Genomic DNA, 23492 nt, shown 5'->3' on the forward strand with positions numbered 1-23492 from the left:
TGGATTAACTAATTAGTGAGGTCAAGCATGATGGCAGCCTGGGCTACAGTGATCATGCCCTGGTGAAACTCATGATCTTGAAGGATATGGGACAGGTGAAGAGTAAATCCAAGACCCTGAATTTTAGGAGAGCAAACTTTCAGTTTTTGGAAGCATTAGTGGATGAGACCCCCCGGGAAACTGCCCCCAGAGAATAACAGAGCTGGCACCTCTTTAAGGACATTTTCCTTAGATTGCAAGAGCTCTCAATTCCCCCGTGTAAGAGATCAGGCAAGGAAGGCAGGAGACCAGTGTGACTGTACTCAGGATCTCCTAGTCAAACTGAAGTGTAAGGAAATGCATAGGCAATGGAAACAGGGACATGTGTCCTGGGAAGAATACAGGGATGCTACCCAGGTGTGTAGTGATGGGACCAGGAAAGCTAGGGCACAGTTGGAGCTGAGTTTGGCAAGACTTCTACAGGTACATTGGTCAGAAAAAGATTACAAGAAAATGCACACAGACACACAAACACGATAAATGTGACAGGAGAACTAGTGACAACTGACATGGAGAAAGCTGAGGTGCTTGACAATTTCATTGCCAGAGTTATCACTGATAATCATTCTTCCCATATCTCTGAAGTCTCTGAACATCAAGGCAGGGACTCAGGGAACAAAGTCCCTCCCATCATAGCAGAAGATTAGATTCAGGATCACACAAGGGGACCTGATGAGATGCATCCCAGGGTCCTGAGGGAACTGGCAGATGTAGTTGCCATGCCACTCTCCATCGTATTTGAAAAACGGCAGTCAGGCAAAGTCCCCAGTGAAGGCAGAAAAGAGAATATCACACCCATTTTTAAAAAAGGGTGAAAAGGAGGATCCTGGGAATTACCATTCAGTCAGTCTGACCTCGGCACGTGATAAGCTCATGGAGCAGATCATCCTGGAAGTTCTGTCAAAACATGGAAGATAGAGGTGATTAGAGACAGCCAATAAGGGCAAATCATGCCTGACTAATCTAGTGGCCTTCTATGATGGAGTGACTGCATAAGTGGACAAGAGAGGAACTACTAATATCATCTGTCTTGACTTCTGTAAAGCCTTTGATATGGGCCCCCACAACATTCTTCTCTCTCCACTAAATTGGAGATGGATGGGTTTGGTGGGTGAACTGTTAGATGAGGAATTAGCTAGTGGTCATGTGCAATGAGTTACGGTCAACAACTCAATGTCCAGAAGGAAACCAGTAACAGCTGGTGTCCCTCAAGGGTCCCTTCTGAGACCAATATGATTTAATGTCTTCGTCAATGACATAAATAGAGGCATTGAGTTCACCCTCGACAAGTCTGCAGATGACACCAAGCTGAGTTGTGCAGTTGATTCTCTAGAGACAAGAGATAGCATCCAGAGGGACCTTGACAAGCTTGAAGAGTGGGCCCATGCAAACCTCATTAAGTGGCCCAAAACTGGACACAGTATTCCAGGTTTGGCATCACTAGTGTGAAATAAAGTGAAATAATTGCTTCTTTCAGCCTTCTGGTTGCACCCTTGCTATACCCTTGCTCTGAACGACAGCCCCAACATCCAGTGAGTCAGATGTTGTGTACACCTATCACAGAATTAGGTTTTTCTTATTTTTTATTATCTGGTTATCTTCTGTGTTGTGTTAATACAGATATTAATGAGTGTGCGTTGGATCCTGATATTTGCTCCAATGGAATTTGTGAAAACTTACGTGGCAGCTATCGTTGTAACTGTAATAGTGGCTATGAGCCTGATCCTTCTGGAAGGAATTGTGTGGGTAAGTTGCTTGATTTTTTTATTATTATTGAATATTCATTTATTATTGAAGAATTCATCACTATATTGATGCTACTTTGAATTGACAGGATTTTGGTTGCAAGACTTCTACTCAAGTTACGACGAAAATGCAAAAAATCTCTAATGAGAGTGCTTTCTTCAGTCACTGCATAGCTTATATTCTTACTGGTGGTTTTTTCTGTTATTTGGCGGGGTGGGTATTACTATTGAGAAGTGTAAGCAAGCAGGTTAGGAATTAAGTTTCTCGAAAACCTGGATCAGTTTTTGTTATATTTTAATGTATAACATTTGTGAAGACCACCTAAAACATGTCCCTTTCAAGGCTGGATGATAATTTATCAAGAGGTGGTGGTCATGATTTTGCATAATAAAATGTACCAAATGGCTATCATTATTATAATGAATGATAATTGGTGGCCTATGTACACAGTCTTCATAGTATGCAATAATTAATGATGTACCTGAGTTATACTCAAGTGTATAAGTTATATAAGTACAGCAGAATGGGTTGCAGCACACTTAGTCTTCTAATTCTGAAAACTTCAGCTCATGAAGGAAACAATGACCCACTCAGGATTTCATAAATCATGTTGGAACAAGAGGGCTCAAGTGTAATAGATCTTCTTTTATTCTTCAGAATTTGTCATCAGTATGCAGGAATGATTCACTTCAGAAACTTTTAATTGTCATTTACAGTTTGGCTTAGGTTTATAGCAGGCAGTTGTTGCAGTATCTAGATACATTGTCTTCATGTGTTTAGGAACACCCCACAGAAGGTATCTATATTATGTTTCACTGTCTAATTAATTTTATTATTCATGGTCATATATTAAATTCGTTTTTTCGTATTCTTACATCCAAAAAAAGTGTATTGTACCACAAGTACATTGTACAATATCACTTATGGTCCTGTAATCATCCTTTAATTTTAAACAGAAGACTGAAGTTTGTTTCTATTAAAAACTAATGGAAATCTATCTGAAACCATCAGAAAGTCTTAAGTATTGTCCTACCATCTGATACATTTATTTTGAGGAATTATTGCTCTCTACACTTAAAGGTTGACTGACCTATCACTAGTATTTGTGGTCCATTTTTGGTAGGAAAAACCTGCACTATATAACAGTGGTATAATTTTAATACCAAGCATTCCTACCTAGTGATGCAAAGCAAACACAAAGTAATAAATGTGTTTCTTTTCATCTGCTTGACTTAAGGAATTTTACAGCTAGTTAATTTCTAAAAGCCCTAAATATGACCTTTTGGCAGGGAAATTGCTGCTGCAGAAAAAAAAAATGTTTGGTTTTTTTTTTTTTTTAAATACTTCACATGAGATTCTTTTCCAAATCGATTTTATGGCAATGGAATTTATTTATCTAGTTACACTTGGGATTATGTAAGTGCTAGTATACACATATGTCTGATTATTTATATAAAAATACAGCATACTGTATTTTATATTATACTCAGTGTACAGCACACTGAGAATGCATTTATTCTTAGACAGGAGAATTTTTGCACAAAAGAAGCTAATTATAAGTGCTTAAATAAAGGGTTGAAATATTTTAATTAATGATGCAGATTATGAGTGGCCTGGAAATAAAACTGGTCATCATACAGAATGCAGACAGTATTTTTGTCAGTTTTAAGTGTTTTTAGAACATGAGCCATGTTCTGGTTTTTTACAGTGCATATCAAAAGAGATTACAGACCAAATCTGAAGTTGCTCTGTGAGATTCTGAGGAAATAACATGTTCATAACACTGCTAGTTTGGGTTAAATGACAACAAGCTCAAAATTAAAATCTATTGCTCTTAAAAATGTCAAATTCCAAATTCATCCTCCTTTGCTGAATTAAAATCAGATGAGGTTAGATAAAGGACAGGTTAGTTTAGAAGAGCTTCTTTACAGCTGCCAAACTTAAATCTCTGATTCATTGTCTGGGGAAATATAGACTTTATTGTCTGAATCCTAAAGGAATTTATAAGCAAAGCTTGGAAAATCTAATGGAGTTGGGAAACCAGAAGCCTCCATATTGTAATTATATCACATTCTTGTTTTTCTACTTTTTTTTTTTTTTTAAACTTAAACAGTCAAAATAAAGGAGATACCCAGAAGCAGAGTATATAGTGTTAGGTTTATCATGACTGACTTACCCTCTCAGCACTCTTCTGTAAGCTTAAGTATCTGTGACGTAATGGACACTAAAGTAAAGTAGCTTAAAATTACAATTTTTTTCTTTTTAAAAATAAACAAGAACGATTGATTGCTTTTTATTATCATTCTTTGCATTTACTATAAGGGGAGTTCTGGGAGTGATGTTAATTTATGAGGTTTTCCTATTCAGTGTGCTTGATAGCCTGGTCTTAATCATGGGGGCTTTTTTTAATACAGTATACCTCTGGAGAGGAGGAACATATGTGTACTTTTGAGATGTCTACCATACATGGGCTGTAGAATTTAGATTTTTATGCACATATTCACTTCATAGATAACAAAATCAATTTTTGCCTGTAAAACAGGATTGGAACAGTAATCTAACACACCATTATTTTTTGTGTTTAAAAAAAGAAATAAAACCAAACTAAAATGCTGGTTTCAAAGCAAATAGACCTTTGTAAAGTTGTCATGGTGATCTAGTCATACAATTGACAAAGATTCCAAGGTCAATCCAGGGAAACATAATTATTACTTTAAGACAAACCTTCAACTATTTTTAAAGCCTGCTAATGAAAAACTTTAAGAGCAGAACAGAATTTTTGATAAGAATCTGAAAATTATTTAGCCTTTTGAGGGTAAGGCTTGGCATTTTTCCTTGCTCAATGACTGTTGTAGAAAACTGCCCACCTGGCAACCCGGTTGTTGCTGTAGAAAGCAACAGGGGCTACTTGTGGAGGCAAAGGCCTCCCATGGCACGTGCACTCATTGGTGTGTCTAACTCATCTTTTTACAGACATTGACGAATGTTCGGTGAACGGGCTGCTGTGTGATAACGGGCTCTGTCGAAACACCCCTGGAAGTTACAGCTGCACTTGTCCCAAGGGCTATGTATTCAGCACTGAGACAGACACATGTGAAGGTGAAAAATCTGCAAGTTGTGTTAATTTTATTGCTAATTATATAACATTAAAGGATCACAAAAGATGTAGAGTGGTGACAAATACCAGAGGAAAAGGCAGAACTAATATATCGCATAAGTCATTGCATTCCTTTTGTAATTTCTCTGCAGTATTTTTCAGTGTGTTGCGTCTTGCCATCAAATTTCTTTCAAATTAATCAGTTCATTTTTATATGAAAATATTTTTCTTTCCTTAGATAAAACGTTTCTAAGCTGGGAATAAAGGGGTATGTGTGCTCACCTTTGATCATGTAGCAGGGACACCTAGTCTATCATCTAGGGAAGTGTGTCTGTTTTGATCATAGGGTCTTTCTTTCTTTTCTCCCTTCAGTCTCTGGTGATGATTAATTCTAGATTGAATTCTGGTATTTGTGATGGTTTATGTGATGTTTGAATTCCAAGATCTGGATATTACTGCCTGATGATACTAAAATTGTCCTTTATTTTTACAGTGTAGTCAAAATTTCTTTCTTAGATTCTTGAACACTGCCGTTAGATTAATGAAAATGTTACACAGCAGAAACTAATGAGTAGTTTTTATTATAAAAAAATCAAGCAAGGCTGTACAAAAAGAGTCAAAATAGATGTATTAGCTTTTGTCTCAATTTTTAACTAGTATTCAGAGTAATAGAATTTTACTGGTCTTTTGCATTGTTTTTTATTTGGTTCCATGATCTGCAAATCTCAGTATTTGTTATCATTAGAAAGGTTTTATAGTAAATAGTCTTGCATTTGAGTGAGTGTTGGGGAACTGATAATCCTTTATGATGGAATTCCTATTATGTGAACTGGTGTCATTGTCTAGTTTTTCCGAAGTAGCGGAAGACGTTACTGTCCTCAGCTGCTTGTTAACTACTGATCAAACAGAAGTTACTGCCATACAGCTAAACAAACATATAGAAGGGAAAGTGGAAGCACTCTGCAAACCACTGGTGCTGTGTGAGATCGGTTAGGTTAACTTAAAACCACTTCCTTAGCAGCCGCGTATGCTGTACGCGCAAACTTTGCACTGAAGCAGGTGAGGAGCACTCGTGTGCTCTTTGCCAGTTGTCAGCAGAGGAGTGGAAGCAAGCAACATGGGAGGGCAATAGTGTTTTGAATGTCTCCAACTGTTCAGAAAGTGAACATGTGTTTACATTCAAAACATCTTATGAAATGGTTTAAATTCTGGCAGTATCAAATCATTCACCTCTTCACCCTTTCTGTTCAAAAGAAATTATGTTCCTTTTAGTACATGTGTGTTTCAGAGGTCACTTTTAAAAGTTAAAATGTCTTCTCTCCCGGTATGTTACAAATTAGTAGCACTTGTTCAGATCAGGATTTTTCTTATATCATACTCCCATGGATTTTTAGTGCTCTCTCTGCTAAATTGTCTCAAAGCCTAGTATCTATCCGCAACTTTCAGGTGAAATACGTTCTTCAGGGTCTGTATATATGTTTAGTTTCTGTGCACTGAAAGATTTATAGCTGTGAAAAAGACTTACCGTGTGCCCTAAATGTGCATATTTCTTAAGGAATCTTATAGACAGAAAAAGTGGAATAATATGCTTATTACCAAGATGAGAAGGCCATCAACTTCAGAGCACAACACTGACCAAAATGTAGATGAATAAGATGCAAGAATGAAAACAACCTTATTATAAAAATGAAATGTATCTAGATTTTCAAATATAAAATTAATTTTTTAATTCTAATAATAATAGTAATATTAATATAAAGGTGCAAAATTATGATTTGACAACAACAACAAAAGTGGTTTCATGGTTGCATTGAGCCACCACAGCCTTAGGAAGAAAATGATCTTTTTTGTCGTCTGGACATCCTTATCCATTGCAGTATGTTTTCTCTTGTGCTAGAAGAAATACGGGGATCATGATGTAGTGAACCAAGTCTGAGAGTCCCTTATCTTAATTTTTTTGTGAGGGGGGTGTAAATGGAGAACAGTGTGAGGATGAGTCATTCTGGAGTGAAAGTTAATTTACTACTTAGTGCATCGAGGAGAGTGTGACTTCTTTAGATAGTATTTCCAGCAAATATTAACTGCAAAACCATAGTACTAAAAAAAAGTTACAGTTAAAATAAAATTTACAGGAAAGAATATGAAGAGAAGATAGTAGCAGAAATCCAGATGGCAGGCACATCCCCTCTTAATGGCACCTTAGCCCGTTATTCTAAGGACTGTGACCACTTTTAGGTCTTGTCTAAGGGAATTAGGTGTATTTCCCAAGTTACCAGTTTATGAATCAATTCTAAAAACATGAATAAAGAACCAGTATGATTTATTCAAACTAACATATTATAGTACCTCTGGCAGTCATTTAGTAATACAGGAACTGAGATATTTCACAATTTGAGTCAGCCTGAGCATGAGGTAGAAAGTGCACTCACACCTTATTTAAGCAGGTTGTTACATAAATTAAAATATGTTTTATTGTGAAAGAATAATTACTGAGATGATCATTCAGTCTCACTAAGTAAGGCTGTTTGGTTTTCTGTTTGTTGGATTTGCTGAGATTTTAACTAATGCATTTAATCGCATTTTATTTTTTTAACTTTTTTTTTAGATGTTTGTTCATAAAAGAACATGCATCCATACATGTTTGCAGTATGTGTACTGTGGCCCCTACAAAAACTAATGAAAGAGTATTTTTTGATATTCCAAAAGATTCAAAACCAGGGTAGATCTGTCCCTGTCTCATCTACCTTTCATGGTGGTTATGAGGGTTAGCTTGTTACTGAAAAGGAGGATATTTTGCCGTCTTCGCAGAATAAAACTGGCTGTGCTTCTCTTGGCTGTATTTCATAATCCTCTATGTCTGCTGAACTCTGAACCAATAGGCTTGTGATTAGGCGTGAATGGTGCAGTAATATTTAAAATAATAAAACTTTTTTTAATGTTAAAAGAAAAAATGTTTAAAGAAAAAATACCCTGTTTTCTCATTTTGGGGAAAAAAATACAAATCCAAACAACTGATCATTGATTAAAGCTTTAGGATCGTAAGACTATTTCCTTTCTGATCATAGTTTAATATAATAGCCCTAAAATACTTCTCATTTTTTGTTGTCTGCACAGTGGAATCTGAAGGATTTTCAGCTTCTCTTAATATTGTTATCAACGTTAATTTACAGATATAGGTCATGAAGGATCTGTCATCTTTACCTTGAATCTTGTAGATTGATGTTTAAATTTAGTTGACCAGGTAAAAAAGCAGGTCAGGAGGGGTTTGGCATAAAACTGTCTGTTAAATATATCACATTTTTTCTGATGTTGAGTGAGTTGGCAGTAGGGAAATAAATTCACCTCTTTCTGTCCAAATTCTGTTTTCAAAGAAACATTCTGTAATTCAGTTGGGAGGTACACGTTCACTAGTTGTAAAATCTTCTGTAGCTAGAAGTTTTGTGTAGTGCTCTGAAAATGCTCTGATGCTTATTAGTCACCCATATATATTTAATTAATGTAACTCTCATCAGTAACTGTGAAGAACAACAAAACCCTTCACTGTTTTCATTTATAGTTCAATTGAAATTTTTTATCAATTTGTTGTGGGGAATGGGGGAGTTGTTTGAGGCTCCAGAGTCTGTGAAAGTTGAGATTTTTACAACAAGCTCTGTGGTTTAGATTGTGTTTCCAGTGACATAACTAGTTAAACATAAACCAGATGTGCTTTGAAGTTCATTTCCAGGAATGTACAGTGGACTGTTTCAATTTTTGTTTCTCTGACATTTAAAATGTACATTCACTTCACTTTAGAAAAAAATGCTTTTAAAAAAAAAAATCCCTGATAAATCTTTTCATTCATAGTGGCTTTTATTTTGAAATATAAAACAATATTAAAATAAATTTGGGTTCTTGCTGACTCTTGTTAAAACTGCCATTTAATATTATTATAAGAAGGTGTATGGAACCAATTTTTGGAGTTCATTTACATTGTGGACATGATACGTTTTCACCTGATTCAGCAGAGCACTAAAGCCGAAGTGTATTCATCTTTTAATTATTTTTTTCTGAATGGTGGTTTTGGGGTTAGTCAATGCAGTATCATAAGCCCGTTAATACCCAAAAGCACTGAGTTTGATTTTTTTCTTTTTTTCTTTTTTGTTTCTTTTTTCCTAGCATAGTGCTAAAGCATGTCAAATGAAGAAAGTTTAAAACTGTGGGGTTTTTTTAAGGTTAGAGGCCTGGAGCATAGTCACACTCCTTTCACTGTCTTTGGGATGAGAATGGAGAACACAGCCCATGAAATCAAGAGAGCTGCTTCACTCTTCCTAAGGAGTTGAACTTTAGATGCTTTGGCCCTGCCACCTACACTTGGTCACTTACCTTTGGTTGTAGTTTTGGGGACACTGACTTCCAGGTGTGGCCCTCAACTATTTTTCGTTAGGTTTGGGCTTCTTGTTAACCCTGAGAACCTGAAATACAAGATGTGTTTTCCTAGAAGAAGACTGTTGTAAACCTAACAGCTAAGTGTCAGGGACAATTAAAGATAGGCATGATAACCTGATATTACATCTATAAATGTGAAGTATTTTAAGTTTCAAGCGTTTGTTTATATTATGAATGTGATTGAATGATGTTTTGGATAGTGGCAGCTCTCTGCTAATTACAGTCTTTTGTCTTGCACATTGGTTGAGTGTGTGCAGACGTGTGTTGTGTTGGGCTGCCAGCTCTTAAAACCATGTGAGACTTTACATAAATAACCTTTTTTTCAGCTATAAATATTTTCAGCAGACTTCAAGGACTTGACCTGTAATTTTCATCACTGGATGGTTGAGTCAGACTAGGTTTTAATTTTTCCTTTAAAAAATTCAGACAAACCTTCCTGTTCATTTCCAAGAAAACGATGATTTGTGTATTTAGAAACATGCAAACCTTGTGACCTTTTCTGTAAAAAGCTCTTGCTCCTCTATGCTGTTGCTAACATTTCTTGAGTGGTTTTTGTGTCAGGATGGTGCCTGAAAATGCACTCAGATGTGGCGGAGTTTTAAGTCTCATTTTGCATGAGCTCAGTGGAGACTATTTTTAATGTCCTAAAGCACCAGAGATTCTGTGGCACAGATTGTGACTGGTCCTTCATGGGAACTTCTCTGAAGTTGCATCTTAGCTAAAAGCAGGGAAGAGCACTTGCAACTGACTGGACAGAGAAAGTGTCTGCATAAAAGTAAAGATGTAAGTGCAGATACTGATCAAAGTTCCTTCTGAGCCACAACAGAGCAAGTATACATGTTACTTTCAAAAATACTCTCTGAATCCCCAGCAGTTGTGATTCAGGGAATTCTGACTGCAGAAGCAGGATCTTTACCTCATACAGACCTTGGTGAATTTATGTTGCATGAACTTATCCAGACTGCCATTGATTAATACAAACTTTCAGCAGCCTAGGACAAGGATTTCAGTTTCTCTACCTGTTGTGTAAAGAACCATTTCTTTACTTGTTTTGCTATCAGCCAGCTTCACTGGGTATCCCTTTGTTCTTGGACTTCAAGAGACAGTGAACGTTTGATGCCTTTGACAGGGAGAAACTATATAGAGCTTAAATGTAGTTATTTTGTCCTCTTTTTTCATTTTTCCATGTTTGTTTTTTTTAAAGCTAGCCAAACTGCTGAAAGTAAGATGACAGATTGAAAGCAAGAAAAAAAATTTATCTTTCTCCAAGAGCGTTTCTGTATGGAGAATTATTTGGCATATACTGCATATTTGAGATGACTTCTTTGTCTCAGTGTGATCTGTTTCTAATTGTGGGAACCAAATATTTGATTTGTGGGAACCAGATATTTGGTGTCTCTGCAAAAGCAGCAGAGACTACTCTCTGCTAGCAGGTATTGCTGGCTGGGGAGAGCGTAAAAGGCCAGGGAGGCAGGGAGTATATATTGGATAATAAAGCCTTAGGCAATAAAGTGTGAAATGCGTTTACAGGGAGGAGAAGGGATACAAAGCAGATAAATGTTGGCGAGCCCTCCTGATTGCCAGCTTGGATACAGAGGGACTTGGAGCTTGGTCTGTCAGGACTAACTGGCTTTCTAGATCTACCTGGTTACCTCTGTACTGCGCTTCCCAGCACACCAACCAGGTGCATGAGCAGAGCCAGACCTAGCCTGGCACTACCTGGCCATACGCTGCGCTGCATACTCCATGGTAAGCTGGCTCAGGAGCCAACCTGAGATGACACTACCAACTGTGTAGTAGTACTCTGAGTATGAGCCCCTAGCAGGGTGGGGCTTACCAGCTTGGCAGCTGCCGATGCAGTTAGCCCAGTACACAGCCAGGCATGGATGCTGTCTAGGTGTGTTCAAGTAACACACTGTCTTCACCCAGTAAGGCCTCCTAGATTTCATATCTCTGCACCCATGCGTGATTAGTGTGTAAGCTGGGTGATCCACAAGTTTAAGAGTAGACTTCACAAGTTTAAAGCTCTGTTAGTATTTAAAACCTTGCTGGCATTCAAGGACAAGTACTATTTTCTCTCTGTAGGTAATTCCATTAAGTAAAGGTACTGTGAAAATTAGCTTTTAAATTAAGTACTTGCTTTTGGCATGAATAGAGAGATCAGTTTCCTAAGTTTACTGATTTGGGGGCATTTTCCATCTCTCTTACATCATTCTTTGTTTTTTAATAATATATACAGAATTTGGTGAGTATTTTTAGCACATATTTCTTCCAATGACCCCATAAAATCATAAAAGAATACGTCTAGTGAAATGATGGCTTGATGCATCATCACATATCAAATAGCAAATGGTATCTTTTTCATGACTTCTGAAAAATAAGGAAGATATCTTAAGATTCTCTTGAAAATGATATCTTGATGCTATTATTGTTTCCAGTGCTCAAATAGGTACTGCATTAATTTATGATTAATTTGCATTCAGGCTATTTTAGTTTATGGATATGACATGACTCCTCAAGCACTGCTAGCAAACATAAGCAAGCCCTAAACAGATTTCTGGCCCGTCAAAGGAATGGTGTGGTTGGATTAGAATGTATGGCTTGATTCAGGACCCAAATAAAAAAAAATGAAATAGGTTGAGTTCAGGAAGAAATGCTGTATATGCATCTGCAATTGTTCTTTGAAAGAATTTGGTAGTATTGTTTTAGTTTTAAAACTGATTTCACTTTAAAAAAAGTAGTCAGAAAATAATACTGTCTGCAGGGGTCCTATTCTTACATGTGAACAAGCTTAAAAACTCAAAGGGGTAATAAAGAGAAGGAGTTAGAGGCTAGAGGGAAGTACCGTTTACAGTATTCCAGTTTCAACTCCTATTTCTTGAACGCTTTCCAGAACTAGAGAATCACAGCCAGCATTGTAATATTTTGCTTCTGACAGGGTTTTCTTAATTCTTCCAAAGCCTCATGGAGCCATAAATGACAGAAACAATAAGGCCTTTGTTTGTGCACTGCATAGTGTGGCTGGGAATGCATTGCATTCTATGAAAAAGGAGTTTTGTTTTCTTGCAGGATAGTTATAGTTGATGTTGGAAAACTTTATAGTCCAATTGTTGGAAATTAATGTCTTTGTAGAAAAGAGCCATTTAATTAACACTTTCAAAATATGTGCTCCTGAACACATGCATCTACATGCTACCTGCCTGTCCCTATAGCTTTTGAATGTCACAGAATCACAGAATCTTCTAGGTTGGAAGGGACCTTAAAGATCATCTTGTCCAACCGTCAACCTAACTTTGACAAAAATAGACACCCACACGACAAACAAAAAGCAACACCATCACTAAACCATACCTCCCAGCACCACATCAACCTGTCTTTTGAACACCTCCAGGGATGGTGCCTCAACCACCTCCCTGGGCAGCCCATTCCAATGTCTGATAACCCTTTCGGTGAAAAAATTTTTCCTAATATCCAGCCTGAACCTCCCTTGGCATAGCTTGAGGCCATTTCCTCTAGTCCTGTCGCCTGTGACTTGAGAAAAGAGACCGACCCCCATCTCTCTACACCCTCCTTTCAGGTAGTTGTAGAGAGCAATAAGGTCTCCCCTCAGCCTCCTCTTCTCCAGGCTGAACAACCCCAGCTCCCTCAGCCTCTCCTCATAAGACTTGTGCTCCAGACCCCTCCATCTTTTTGGCCCTTCTCTGGACCCGCTCCAGCACCTCGACGGGAGAAGAGGGAGGCAAATATGCCAGGCAGTCTTGGCAAATCATGGTCCAAAGCAGTATTTGTACTATACAATATTTTCCAGAAGCATTTCGTAGTTCTAACGGTATCTTTTGTTTCTGGATTATAGATATAAATGAATGTGAAAGCAGTCCATGTGTCAATGGTGCCTGCAGGAACAATCTTGGATCTTTCAATTGTGAATGTTCACCTGGCAGCAAGTTGGACTCTACAGGACTGATATGTATTGGTGGGTATTTCCTCTTGTTATTTTCCCTTTTTCTTACTAACTTGAAAAACATTAGTGTTTAGTCACATTGATTAATTTAGCATTTGGGTAATTTCCCTGTGATAGCAGCCAGTGTCTAGTTCTGTAAGTAGGACCAAACAAACATGAACTAATTTTATTGCTTCCTTGGGAACAGGAAGAAATGGAGGGAAACATAATTCATGAGGATGTCCAAACTATGGTGAAAGTTGTGAAATGCAGGTATCAATTGGTGGGAGAGAGTGGAAATGTCTGATTATTAATAGGATTTATCTTATCCTTTGGGAGATTGAGAATATGAAGTTCTCATATAGTTATAGGTGAAGTTATAGTGAAGTTATAGGTGATTAGTCTGGTAGTCTTGTCTGGAGCCCAGAAAGCAAGTGAAAACAGAGAAACATCTACTCAAATAGTGATAGGAAAGCACATGGCTTCTAAGGGTTCAGGACATTTATCATAGACTGTGAAGGCTGACTTTCCTAGCTATAAGGAAATGTTAATGGATTTTGCATTATAGCCCAATCTATCTCATCCTGTACTTCTTTTACAATAAAAGCATTCAGGAAAAATGTCATATTTTGTATTTCCTTTGCTTGCACACAGACAGTGCTTGCAATATTGAGGCTGAACTCTTAGAGGAAAAAAGTGGAATTATCTTTTAAATAATACCTCTGTTGGTGGTACAAGTGTTGCAGTTTTTTATGCATATTTTAGTCAAGATTCATGGAATTCATACACTGCACAACAAGTAGGCTGCCATCTGCCTGTAGTATGCATACATTTTTCTTCAAGTCAAATCAAAGAGCTGCCAGCAATCAAAAGAATGCTTTGATGCTGGATAATAACTTTTTCACCAAAGCAATACTCACAGTGACTGTCTGCTCTAGATTTTGTCTGGACAAGAGAGATTATGTAAAATAAAGGAAATTAACTCATAGCCTGAAAAAGATAAGACAAGCAGACTTTGGCAGGATAATGTATATGCAGCTGGAGTGAAGAAAATCACCTGCTAATATGTATAGTTTAAATAATTTTTGAGATATTAGTATGATTTTTCCACCCTGCAAAGTTGGCTACTAAAAATAAATAATACTGAGCTCAAGAAACTTCTAGGGAATAAAGCAATGGAAGCATTTACATTTTGATAATATAAAGCAGAGACGTGAATGTATGGGCAGGAAGCTGGATGGGGCGTAAAAGAGAAGCTACACTCCCTCTCCCCATGTTGGTCCCTGAATTTGGGACATAGGGTGACCAGGGACATGCCCATCCCATGAATGGCTAAGTGCCAACCCAGGTAATGACTGCCCAGGTTTCGTCTTTGGTCTTGTTATGTTAACCCAAGTCTTGACTGTTAGCTTAAGGTTGATCAAGGTGTGGAAAAAGTGCCTTTTCCACTCTTCTATACCCCTCATTAGTTTGTGCACTCATTCAAGTGTGGTGTTCTGCCCCATGTGTTTGAGACCGACATTAACCTAAACAATACAACTGCTTTACACTTAACTGTTAATTAAGTGCATTGCCCAGTTTCTAGGACTGATTCCAGTCACATTCTTGGGCCAGTTTTTTTCATGTTATGTTAGCCAATGAGGGGTTGTGCTCTCTTTGGTCTACAAAATTTTATAACATGACAATATTGTAGAAAATTTGAAGTTGTTTGAAAAAAATTAGCTGGAATGATTATATCTTCAGCATGTTGCTCCTAAACCTAAGGTATTAGTAATTGTGATCAACAGCACCTAATAGATGGTCTGGCTTTTTGTACATATAATACATGTAAATCTTAAAGCCAAATCCCATTCCTCTTGCATTAGTCATCTCATTAAATTCATCTGGGCCACTTGCTTAGCTTTGAACTCTGAGTATGCACATGCATTTAAACTCTACCCAGGCTGACCTTCCAGTCTGGGTTAGATCTTTACGGACTGCTTTTGCTATTGGATCACAAAGGTTGTTGTCTGACTAAAGAAATTTTATACCATTTGATTGTAACATTGTAAAGGTATTGAGCAAAGGTGCTGTAGGTACAACTTTTAGAGTATGTAGCTGATTTAGGATTTAAAAAATGGCCTGCATACGGAAAGCATATGTTTTAAGACTTGAGGGCTTGGGTACCTGAAAGAGAATTTCAGAGGATTTCAGGCAGCAGAGCCTGCAGGGAGGCTGAAAATCTCCCCTTTGCTCAGTGGCTGTCTATCCTGGGCAGCAGTCTGGAGGTGCTGCCCGACGCATCTGGGCACTCACTGCGATGGACTTGGCCTGAGCTGGTCTGGGTTCCCAGCCTGGCAATCCAACTTGGGATTCAGGAGCTGGGCATGCTGGCGCTGAACCCTCAGGAGCAGGGAGTGGAATATAAAACTAACAGGCATGTTCAAAGTATAGCTAATGGGCTAGCAGAGCCAGACCCTTAAAAGAACATAGCACACTCCTATCCCCCACGTTTTTATCTTTCTTTCCTTCCTGACAACCCTGAAGTTTCATCGAGTGAGAGAGAGGCAAGAACACATGGATTTCATAACCCAGTGGTTCAGGCACTCAGCTGGAAGGGAGAGTCCCAGGTTGTGATCTCTGCTTTTATTGTAACTTGTGTATTTTAGACTGATCAGTCACTAGGTTACATAAATAAAGATGCTACAGTTTCTGGAGGACCTCTGCTAGCCAAGGGACCTGGACAAGGTCCCTCAAGCAATATGCTCTATTGCTTGCTTCTAGTGATAGTGCTATTCCTTTCCACCACTTCTAAACTAAAATGTGTACAAAATGACTCTGATGGAAGGTTTATTTTAAAAGAGAGCCTGTGCTCCCTTGGTACTCTGACTATGCGTGGCATGAACATGGCATGCCATCTCTTTTTGCTGTGACAATTAATTCCATGTTGTTTTCTATTGTGCTGCAGACAGCCTGAAGGGGACTTGCTGGCTTAACATCCAAGAGAGTCGCTGTGAAGTCAACATCAACGGCGCTACACTGAAATCTGAATGCTGTGCTACCTTAGGAGCAGCCTGGGGCAGCCCGTGTGAGCGATGTGAATTAGGTATGCTCTCATATGCTGCGTCTTTTGGGAGAAGAGACGAGGTACCACTGGACAGACGCTCATCATTTTCTGTATGGAAAACAAACAAACACAACGCCAAAAACCTGTGAAATGAAGTTGTCTTATTTAGCATCACTTGGCATCTCCACCATCAGAGATCATTCTAATAATTTTCAAGTTACCGGGAAAAAGCATGTGAATAAATCTTCTTATAATTACATATGTTTCATCTCCACAGGAACTGTGCATTGGGTAGGGAAGTAGGACTACAATAATAAAGTGAAATATCTGGTAAAAGTCTTGAGGGCTTTATATGTTGTGGGCTGTTAACACTTTTTCCAGCTGTTTTCAAACACATAGCGTATGTGCAATTAGTATTGCTATTAGATTACAGGGCTAGGTCAAGAAGTTGGAAGCAGGAATGCTAACTGTGTGCTGTAGTTTGTGGAAAAAAATACTGTGCTGCATTCTCCCCATAAGGTTTGAATAATGCCACTTGCAGCTGAACTAGTGTCAGGATATTTTGGCCTTTCATTTTTAATTGGAACAATAACCGTGGGCACATGTATCCCATCTAACAAGCATGGTGTAAACAACATCCAGCAGAGCTGTGAACTTTGTGGTACAGCATCAAGCAAAGATATTGCTTTGGACTCTGGGAAGCAGCATGGTAAGATTAGACTGATAAAATTAATCAAAACCTAACCAATCTAGAGAGCTAATTAGCTCAGACTGGGTACATTTGGCTGTTTGATTTCCTATTCTGTAACTAGTTAAATTTCAGCAAGCTTTCGTATCACTACATCATGCTACATTTTACATGCATATCCTAAAATAATGCCATTGCTTAGATCCCTTATTAAACAGCAGTGACAAAAACAGCCTATAGTGATAAGTGGCATCACTAAAGCTTTAAATCTTCAGGCAACTTTACAGAAAATATACCTTTCAGCTACATTTGAAGATTGATATGTGGAGATTGGTATGATTAGATGTTGAGCATTCTGGTCTCCATTGAGGAAAGCACATGAGAAAGTAATTGTCTAAGATTAAATTTCCTCAACTATTCACTTGTTTTAAGTAACATGTATGAGTCAGTACTTTTCTTGATTGAGGCTAGAGCACTCACCACCTATACAGTCAAATTATTAGAGAATTCCAAAGATACATGTATTTTCAAATTATTCACTCCTATATTTCTATCATTCCAAAGCAGTGATATATCTTTCTGGCTTGATTCCAGACACGGCTTGCTCAAGAGGATTTGCCAGAGTGAAGGGCGTTACCTGTGAAGGTGAAGTTTTTGCTTGTTACTGAAAATGTCACTTTTTTTTCTTTGAAAATGAGATAAAAGGGTATTTACTATGTTGTTGCTTTTCTCAGGCATAATCATATCGACCTTACGTGAATGCCTTCACAGTTACTGACTGTTGGGAGGTGTTATGCTACACTGTTTGTTGGATAATATAAAAATTATACCTAGAGAATGGAACCGCTCCTTCAAAATACATTTAATCCCTTTAGGTTTTCCTTTCTGTCACCCATATCCACTGTCTTGTCTTAGAGGATGTGGCATCTTCATGCCCTATGACCTCAAGATCTTGAGACAGACAGAGGCTTGTTCAGAACAGTGTTCAGACCCCAATACAGTACGGATGAAAGCCTCCTGCTTTCTTTCATGTAGCTTAAATTCTCAATAAAGCTGTGGCTGTCTCCTTCGAGTTAAGATATAACTGAACCCTTTGTTTCCCCAACAGATGTAAATGAGTGTGATGTTTTCCCGGGGGTTTGTCCCAACGGGCGGTGTGTTAACAGCAGAGGGTCATTTCACTGCGAGTGCCCCGAAGGACTGACACTGGATGGAACAGGGCGAGTGTGTTTAGGTAAGAATGCGCTGAACTCTGCCAGGTTTTTAGCTGTGGCCAACAGTTGTCCAAAAGTATCCTCAAAGGGGTGTGAAAGGATGTTTGGTTTGGTTCTGAATTCCTCCGCAGCTTGCTAATTGTACATTTTAGTTTATGCCTGCTTAGATATCAGACACCTGTCCCAGTTCAGGGAAGAGATGTTAATCTCCTGGGGCAATACAGATGTTTGTATTAAGAGTTGTTTTGCCCACGATGCAGTCAATAGGTTTTGCTAGCCTGCTGCCCTTACTCTGACCCCCGTTCACAAACAGAGATGTCCGGTTGCTGGCAGCTGGATGGTAAGCAGTCAGCCCATCAGCTGGCAGCTTGTCATGCAGGGTGAATGGTCCTTTTCCCAATTCTATATATTCATTTTGTGAATGATACTACCTTCTAGCATGAATGAGCTCGTGCAAATTGGTCTGTCTGAGAGTAATCAAAATTAGTGTAGATAGAGTTAAGACTTCATCTTTGTTGATTAGAATCTTCTGCTGACAAAACCTGATGTCCATGAAGATACACACTTCTCTAGGAAAGACTTCAGGTATAAAAAATACTGAACCCCTGTGTAAGCTCAAGAAAACAGAAGTATCCTGTAGCAAGTGTAATTAGTGTCATTAATCTGCATCTTCAGAAATCAGTGGTCAGAGATGAATGGTCAGATTCTGGAATCTATATTAATTTTTCTTGACAGCTCTAAGGACTATAAAAATGGGAATACTGAAAGCATTGATTTCTTTTAGGGAAACAGTGCAGCAGAACAAAAAAAAAAATTAACCTTGCTTCATTTCAGCCGTTATTTTTTTTTTATTTCAACAAAATTCTCTTTCCTTAAGCAGATCAAAATTTAAGCAAACCGCTTAATTTTGCTTTAGTTGCACTATGTCTTACTGATAACTGATACAGTTACCAGGTTGTGGGGGTTTTTAATGTGAATGTAATTCTATAGGTTTTTTAAAATAAGCAGAATTTTGAAATGAAGCAGATAGTAGAATCAGTACAAATGTCTCAGAAAAAAGAAACAATTCAAAACCAACTCTGCCCACATGCACACATCCATTACATTTGTGCTTATCACATTCAGTGTTGCATGTTTTACTTGATATTCCACCTTCCCTCTGCCCCCCCCCACAAACATAGTAATTCTGTTGCCAGTCACTGTCATCTGTGGCCATCAGCCTGGTATAATTTATTAATGAGAAATTTGATAAGGACAGGTGTGAATGTAACTGTGGTTGGTAGATACAATGAAAAGTTGGAACAAAGGATCAGTTTTCAAGGAAGACACAGAATTCCTTTACCCTCAAAACCATGTTGCTGTTTCTTATTTTAATGAAAAAACAACCCTTTATGTTACAAGATATGTGCCTTCACCTATGCTACACAAGCACCATGCACGATGTCATGTATTTCTGAAATATGTTTATTTCCTGCAGGATCCACTACAGTGATTTTAGTGCAAACAAATATTTATTGGCAATATGTTTGCTGAATCTCTGGAAATGAAAATAAATATGATCTCGATGTGGAGTAGTTTCCATGAAAGCATGTGTATTCTTTGAACAATTTGTATTTCTTATACTTGCTTTGAAATTTTCTACCTTCAGATGTGCGTGGGGTAACTTTATATTATAAATCTGCACAACTTTGAAGGTCTTGTATGGAATACAGTTCAGCAGCTTATCTGTGTTATTTTTAGATTTTGCATCTTCTTCTAATGCTTTTTGCACTAAGCATTTAAGAGCTCTGTTAGATTTGCTGGAGTCTAACTTCCAGTTCAGTATATTGTATGAAACATTAATGCTTATATTTATCCTGAAAATACAGCTTGACAATCAGTCAATTTCAGTCACGTCAGAAGGCTCTAGAATATGTCCAGAAGTGATTTTATCAGACACTGTGTGTCCTTGTGATCTTCCTTACACACTGAAAATGACTTTCTTTTCCTGGAGAGCATTAAACTACCAATAAACTTCTGGACAGTATCTCTGGCACTCTGTAACTGATACTGTCCGTTTTCCATTATTGGTGTTATTCACCAGATTTTTGTAATTTGAACGTAGAAATTCTCCGATGTTGTAGAAATTACCATGTAGAGACTTAACAACCCGTTTTTATACCGATTTTCTATTTTTAAAAAGAGTAAATTTTTTTTCTAAATTTTTTTAACGATTTTTCTTTACTGAAATGCAAATAAGTGAAAAGTGTAGACTGTACTGATTCTTTGAAATGGGTCATTATTGTTATTTTTCACTGTATGTGAGATATAGCAAAACTGATATTTTTTTTTTGTATACAGACCACTGTGTGGTACTCTTCCTGACAACTGGGTATGCAATTACAGATTTTGCCTACGCACTTTTGGTTGATCTATCAGTTGACCTTCTTTCCTGCAAATGAAACCCTTGATTATAATCATAATTAACTTTTCTGGAAACCATATTGTTTTCTCCTGCTAACAGGTGTTAAAGTAGGCCTAATAATGATCAGCATTTTTTTTTCTGTGTTTCTTGTATTATTAAATTAATTTAATAATATAAATATAGGTAGGAATATCTTTTTTACCATGAATTGGTCAATTTGTAAACAAGAATACAGTAAAAAAATGCATGTCTCCATCCTATCAAATACACATAGGAACCTAAAAAGCACAATTGTGTCAGAATAATGGTGTATTGGATATTGGAAGGCAGCAAAAGAAATGCCTGTACTTTTACATGGTACAACAGAGATCCAGAAACTTAACCATAGTGCCATTTTAGCCATTTCAAATGGTTGAACTTTGTGCAGAAGTGTAGAGTCTTGAGCAGAAATCTGTCTCCCAGAACATGTACTTGTGCCTCAGAAATAGTGCTTCTGAAAACCAGAAAACTTTAGCAAAGGGTAAAATGCCTGTCTGTTGCTGCAAAATGAGCAGATATTCGCATGGAGCAATGCTACCTGAAGTGGGATGAAGATGAGTGCATTCAGCCCGTGCCTGGCAAGTTCCGTATGGACGCCTGCTGCTGTGCTGTGGGGGCTGCCTGGGGCTCCGACTGCGAGGAGTGTCCTAAGATTGGCACCAAGGAATATGAGGCTCTCTGCCCCAGAGGTCCTGGCTTTTCCAACAGGGGAGATATTCTGACTGGCAGGCCATTTTATAAAGGTAAGAGATCGTTCTTGGATCTAAAAACGAGTAATAGGTACACCTGGGTTAGTATTCTAAGAAAATGCCAGGATTTGCGGCTGTGTTTGTTATGTAGTTGAGATAAGAGATGTTATAACAATGTTTGCCTGAAAGAGCTGACCTTACAGGTAGGAAACTCTCTGCTTGCACAGTGCTTAAGATGTTACAGGAACCTAAAATGAAAAGGTGCAAAGTTTGAATTTGGTAAGGAGAAAAAGGAAATTACTACAAAAGGACTGAAGTGGGGCGGGGAGGAGCTCTAAGGGATGAGAATAACAGGAAACATGAACCTTTTTCAAGGCAGTGCTTTGCAAAGAGTGAATTGAGGGTCAGATAAAGTTCCATGAAGTCAGGGAGTTCAGATGTAAACATGAAAATTTACTAAAATTTAGCCTAGGTTCTCTGAAAGAGAGACTGAAGAAGGATGAGTTCTTTCTGTGGTATGCACAATTAATAAGTGATTAAAAGGGAGGGGTGTCTGTTGCATTAAAATTATGAGGGCAATGATACCGAGGAGCTGCAGTGATGAAAAAGTAAATAAAAGCCTTTTGTTCATTTATTACTAGCTTAAATTCCTGTAGAGGAAAAACAAAACTGAAGAGGCTGGAAAATATTAAAAAACCATATCTGAGATATTTTACTGACTGAGATCTGAGAAGAAAAACTGTACATTTCTGTGTGCAAAGCTGAGGTGATCCAGAAATATTTTAGCATTTTATTTTTAAAAGGATGTATTCTGAAGAATTTGTCTTGAAATATGTTGGGTTGCTTGAGAAGACTTTTAACAGATTGGACCTTTGCTTCACCGTAATAAGCTCTCATTTTTACCAGTTACCATTCTCAGGCAAAGCTCTGAATGTTCAGTGGTGATTTACTAAACGAATAAGGAATTCAATAATAATAATAATAATAATAATATAATTGTTTATTTTTTTAAAATTTATTTAATTAGAAATACTAAATTCCTAATTATTTAATAATAATAAAATCCTATCCCCTCCCAAGATTTTTGTAAGGATTCACTTCTTGTTTCTGCTTTTACATTTGGACTATGCTTTTCTTCCATTCATGCTAATATATAGGAGATAGAAGTTTGTTTCATCAAAGATTATTCTTGGGTAAGGGCATTCATCCAGCAAATTTTATCACGGAGTGTAAAAAAAGCTCATTCAGGTTTGTAAATGCTGTTAGAGGTATGCATATGAGAGAAGCTGACACATGAAAAACCCTCTTTTGTCCTATGCAAGATCCTTTATCAGCCCGTTGTTACCCAGCTGTCCAGCAAAATACATTTAGAAGAAACATTTCATTTGACAAAGGAAAAATTGCCTTTTCTAAACTGAGCTCCAGATATCACTCTGGCAATCTCAATTAAAAAAAAAAAAACAAAAACAAACCCAATCAACCGGGTAATAGTTACATCTTTTACAAACTGGATCAGGAACGCCATGAGCATTCATTGTGTTAGAAAGCAAAATAGAGCACAATACACATATCGGCTTCATGGGTTTAAGAGTCTCAACGTGGAGAATTTGACTCAATTTGGTTGATTGCTGATTAACATAAACTTTCAGTTACTACTTTGGGTATTGAGAAGTAAAGAAAACAAACAAATCAACAGGTATGGAAATAGCTTTTCTCCCTTACCCCCAGGCTTGGCTTCAGCCCAGCACCACTCCTCACATTTCCTGGTGCCTGGGCCCCTGGTCTCATGGATGAGATAGCTGGCAGCACAGAGCCTTGGGGACACTCCAGTGTTTTCTTTTTGTCATGCCTTGTTCCTTAGTCTTCTCCGTCACTACTTCTTCCTTCTTACTGATTTCCCGTGCCCTAGCATGGGTTCCTCCATGGGATAAAGGCCCTCAGGGGTTGTTCTGCTCCAGCATGGGTTCTCCACAGCCCATGCTCCTTCAGGATGTCTGAGCCCCAGTGTGAGTGGCTCATGTACTGTAATCCATGGGGTGTGTCACTGCCCCAGCATGGATCACCTGCAGTTCATGGTCCCTCAGGGATCTCCCTGCCCCATCAGGTGTTGCATGTGGGTCACAATCCCTCAGAGGTGTCTCTGCCCCAGCATGCATCCTTTATGG

General features: G+C 38.0%; 1 protein-coding gene across 1 annotated transcript in view; it reads left to right on the top strand.

The window, feature by feature from the left end:
- The window catches only part of FBN2 (fibrillin 2), a 168459-nt gene that overhangs the window by 82604 nt on the left and 62363 nt on the right, over positions 1–23492 (top strand). The window contains 7 exon segments of the mRNA XM_014954806.1: positions 1660–1785; positions 4759–4884; positions 13161–13280; positions 16195–16332; positions 17576–17626; positions 18090–18215; positions 21154–21381. Of these exon segments, the coding sequence (XP_014810292.1) occupies positions 1660–1785; positions 4759–4884; positions 13161–13280; positions 16195–16332; positions 17576–17626; positions 18090–18215; positions 21154–21381 (915 nt within the window).

Source organism: Calidris pugnax, unplaced genomic scaffold, assembly GCF_001431845.1.
Source record: "Calidris pugnax isolate Ruff unplaced genomic scaffold, ASM143184v1 scaffold157, whole genome shotgun sequence".
Lineage (NCBI taxonomy): Eukaryota > Metazoa > Chordata > Aves > Charadriiformes > Scolopacidae > Calidris > Calidris pugnax.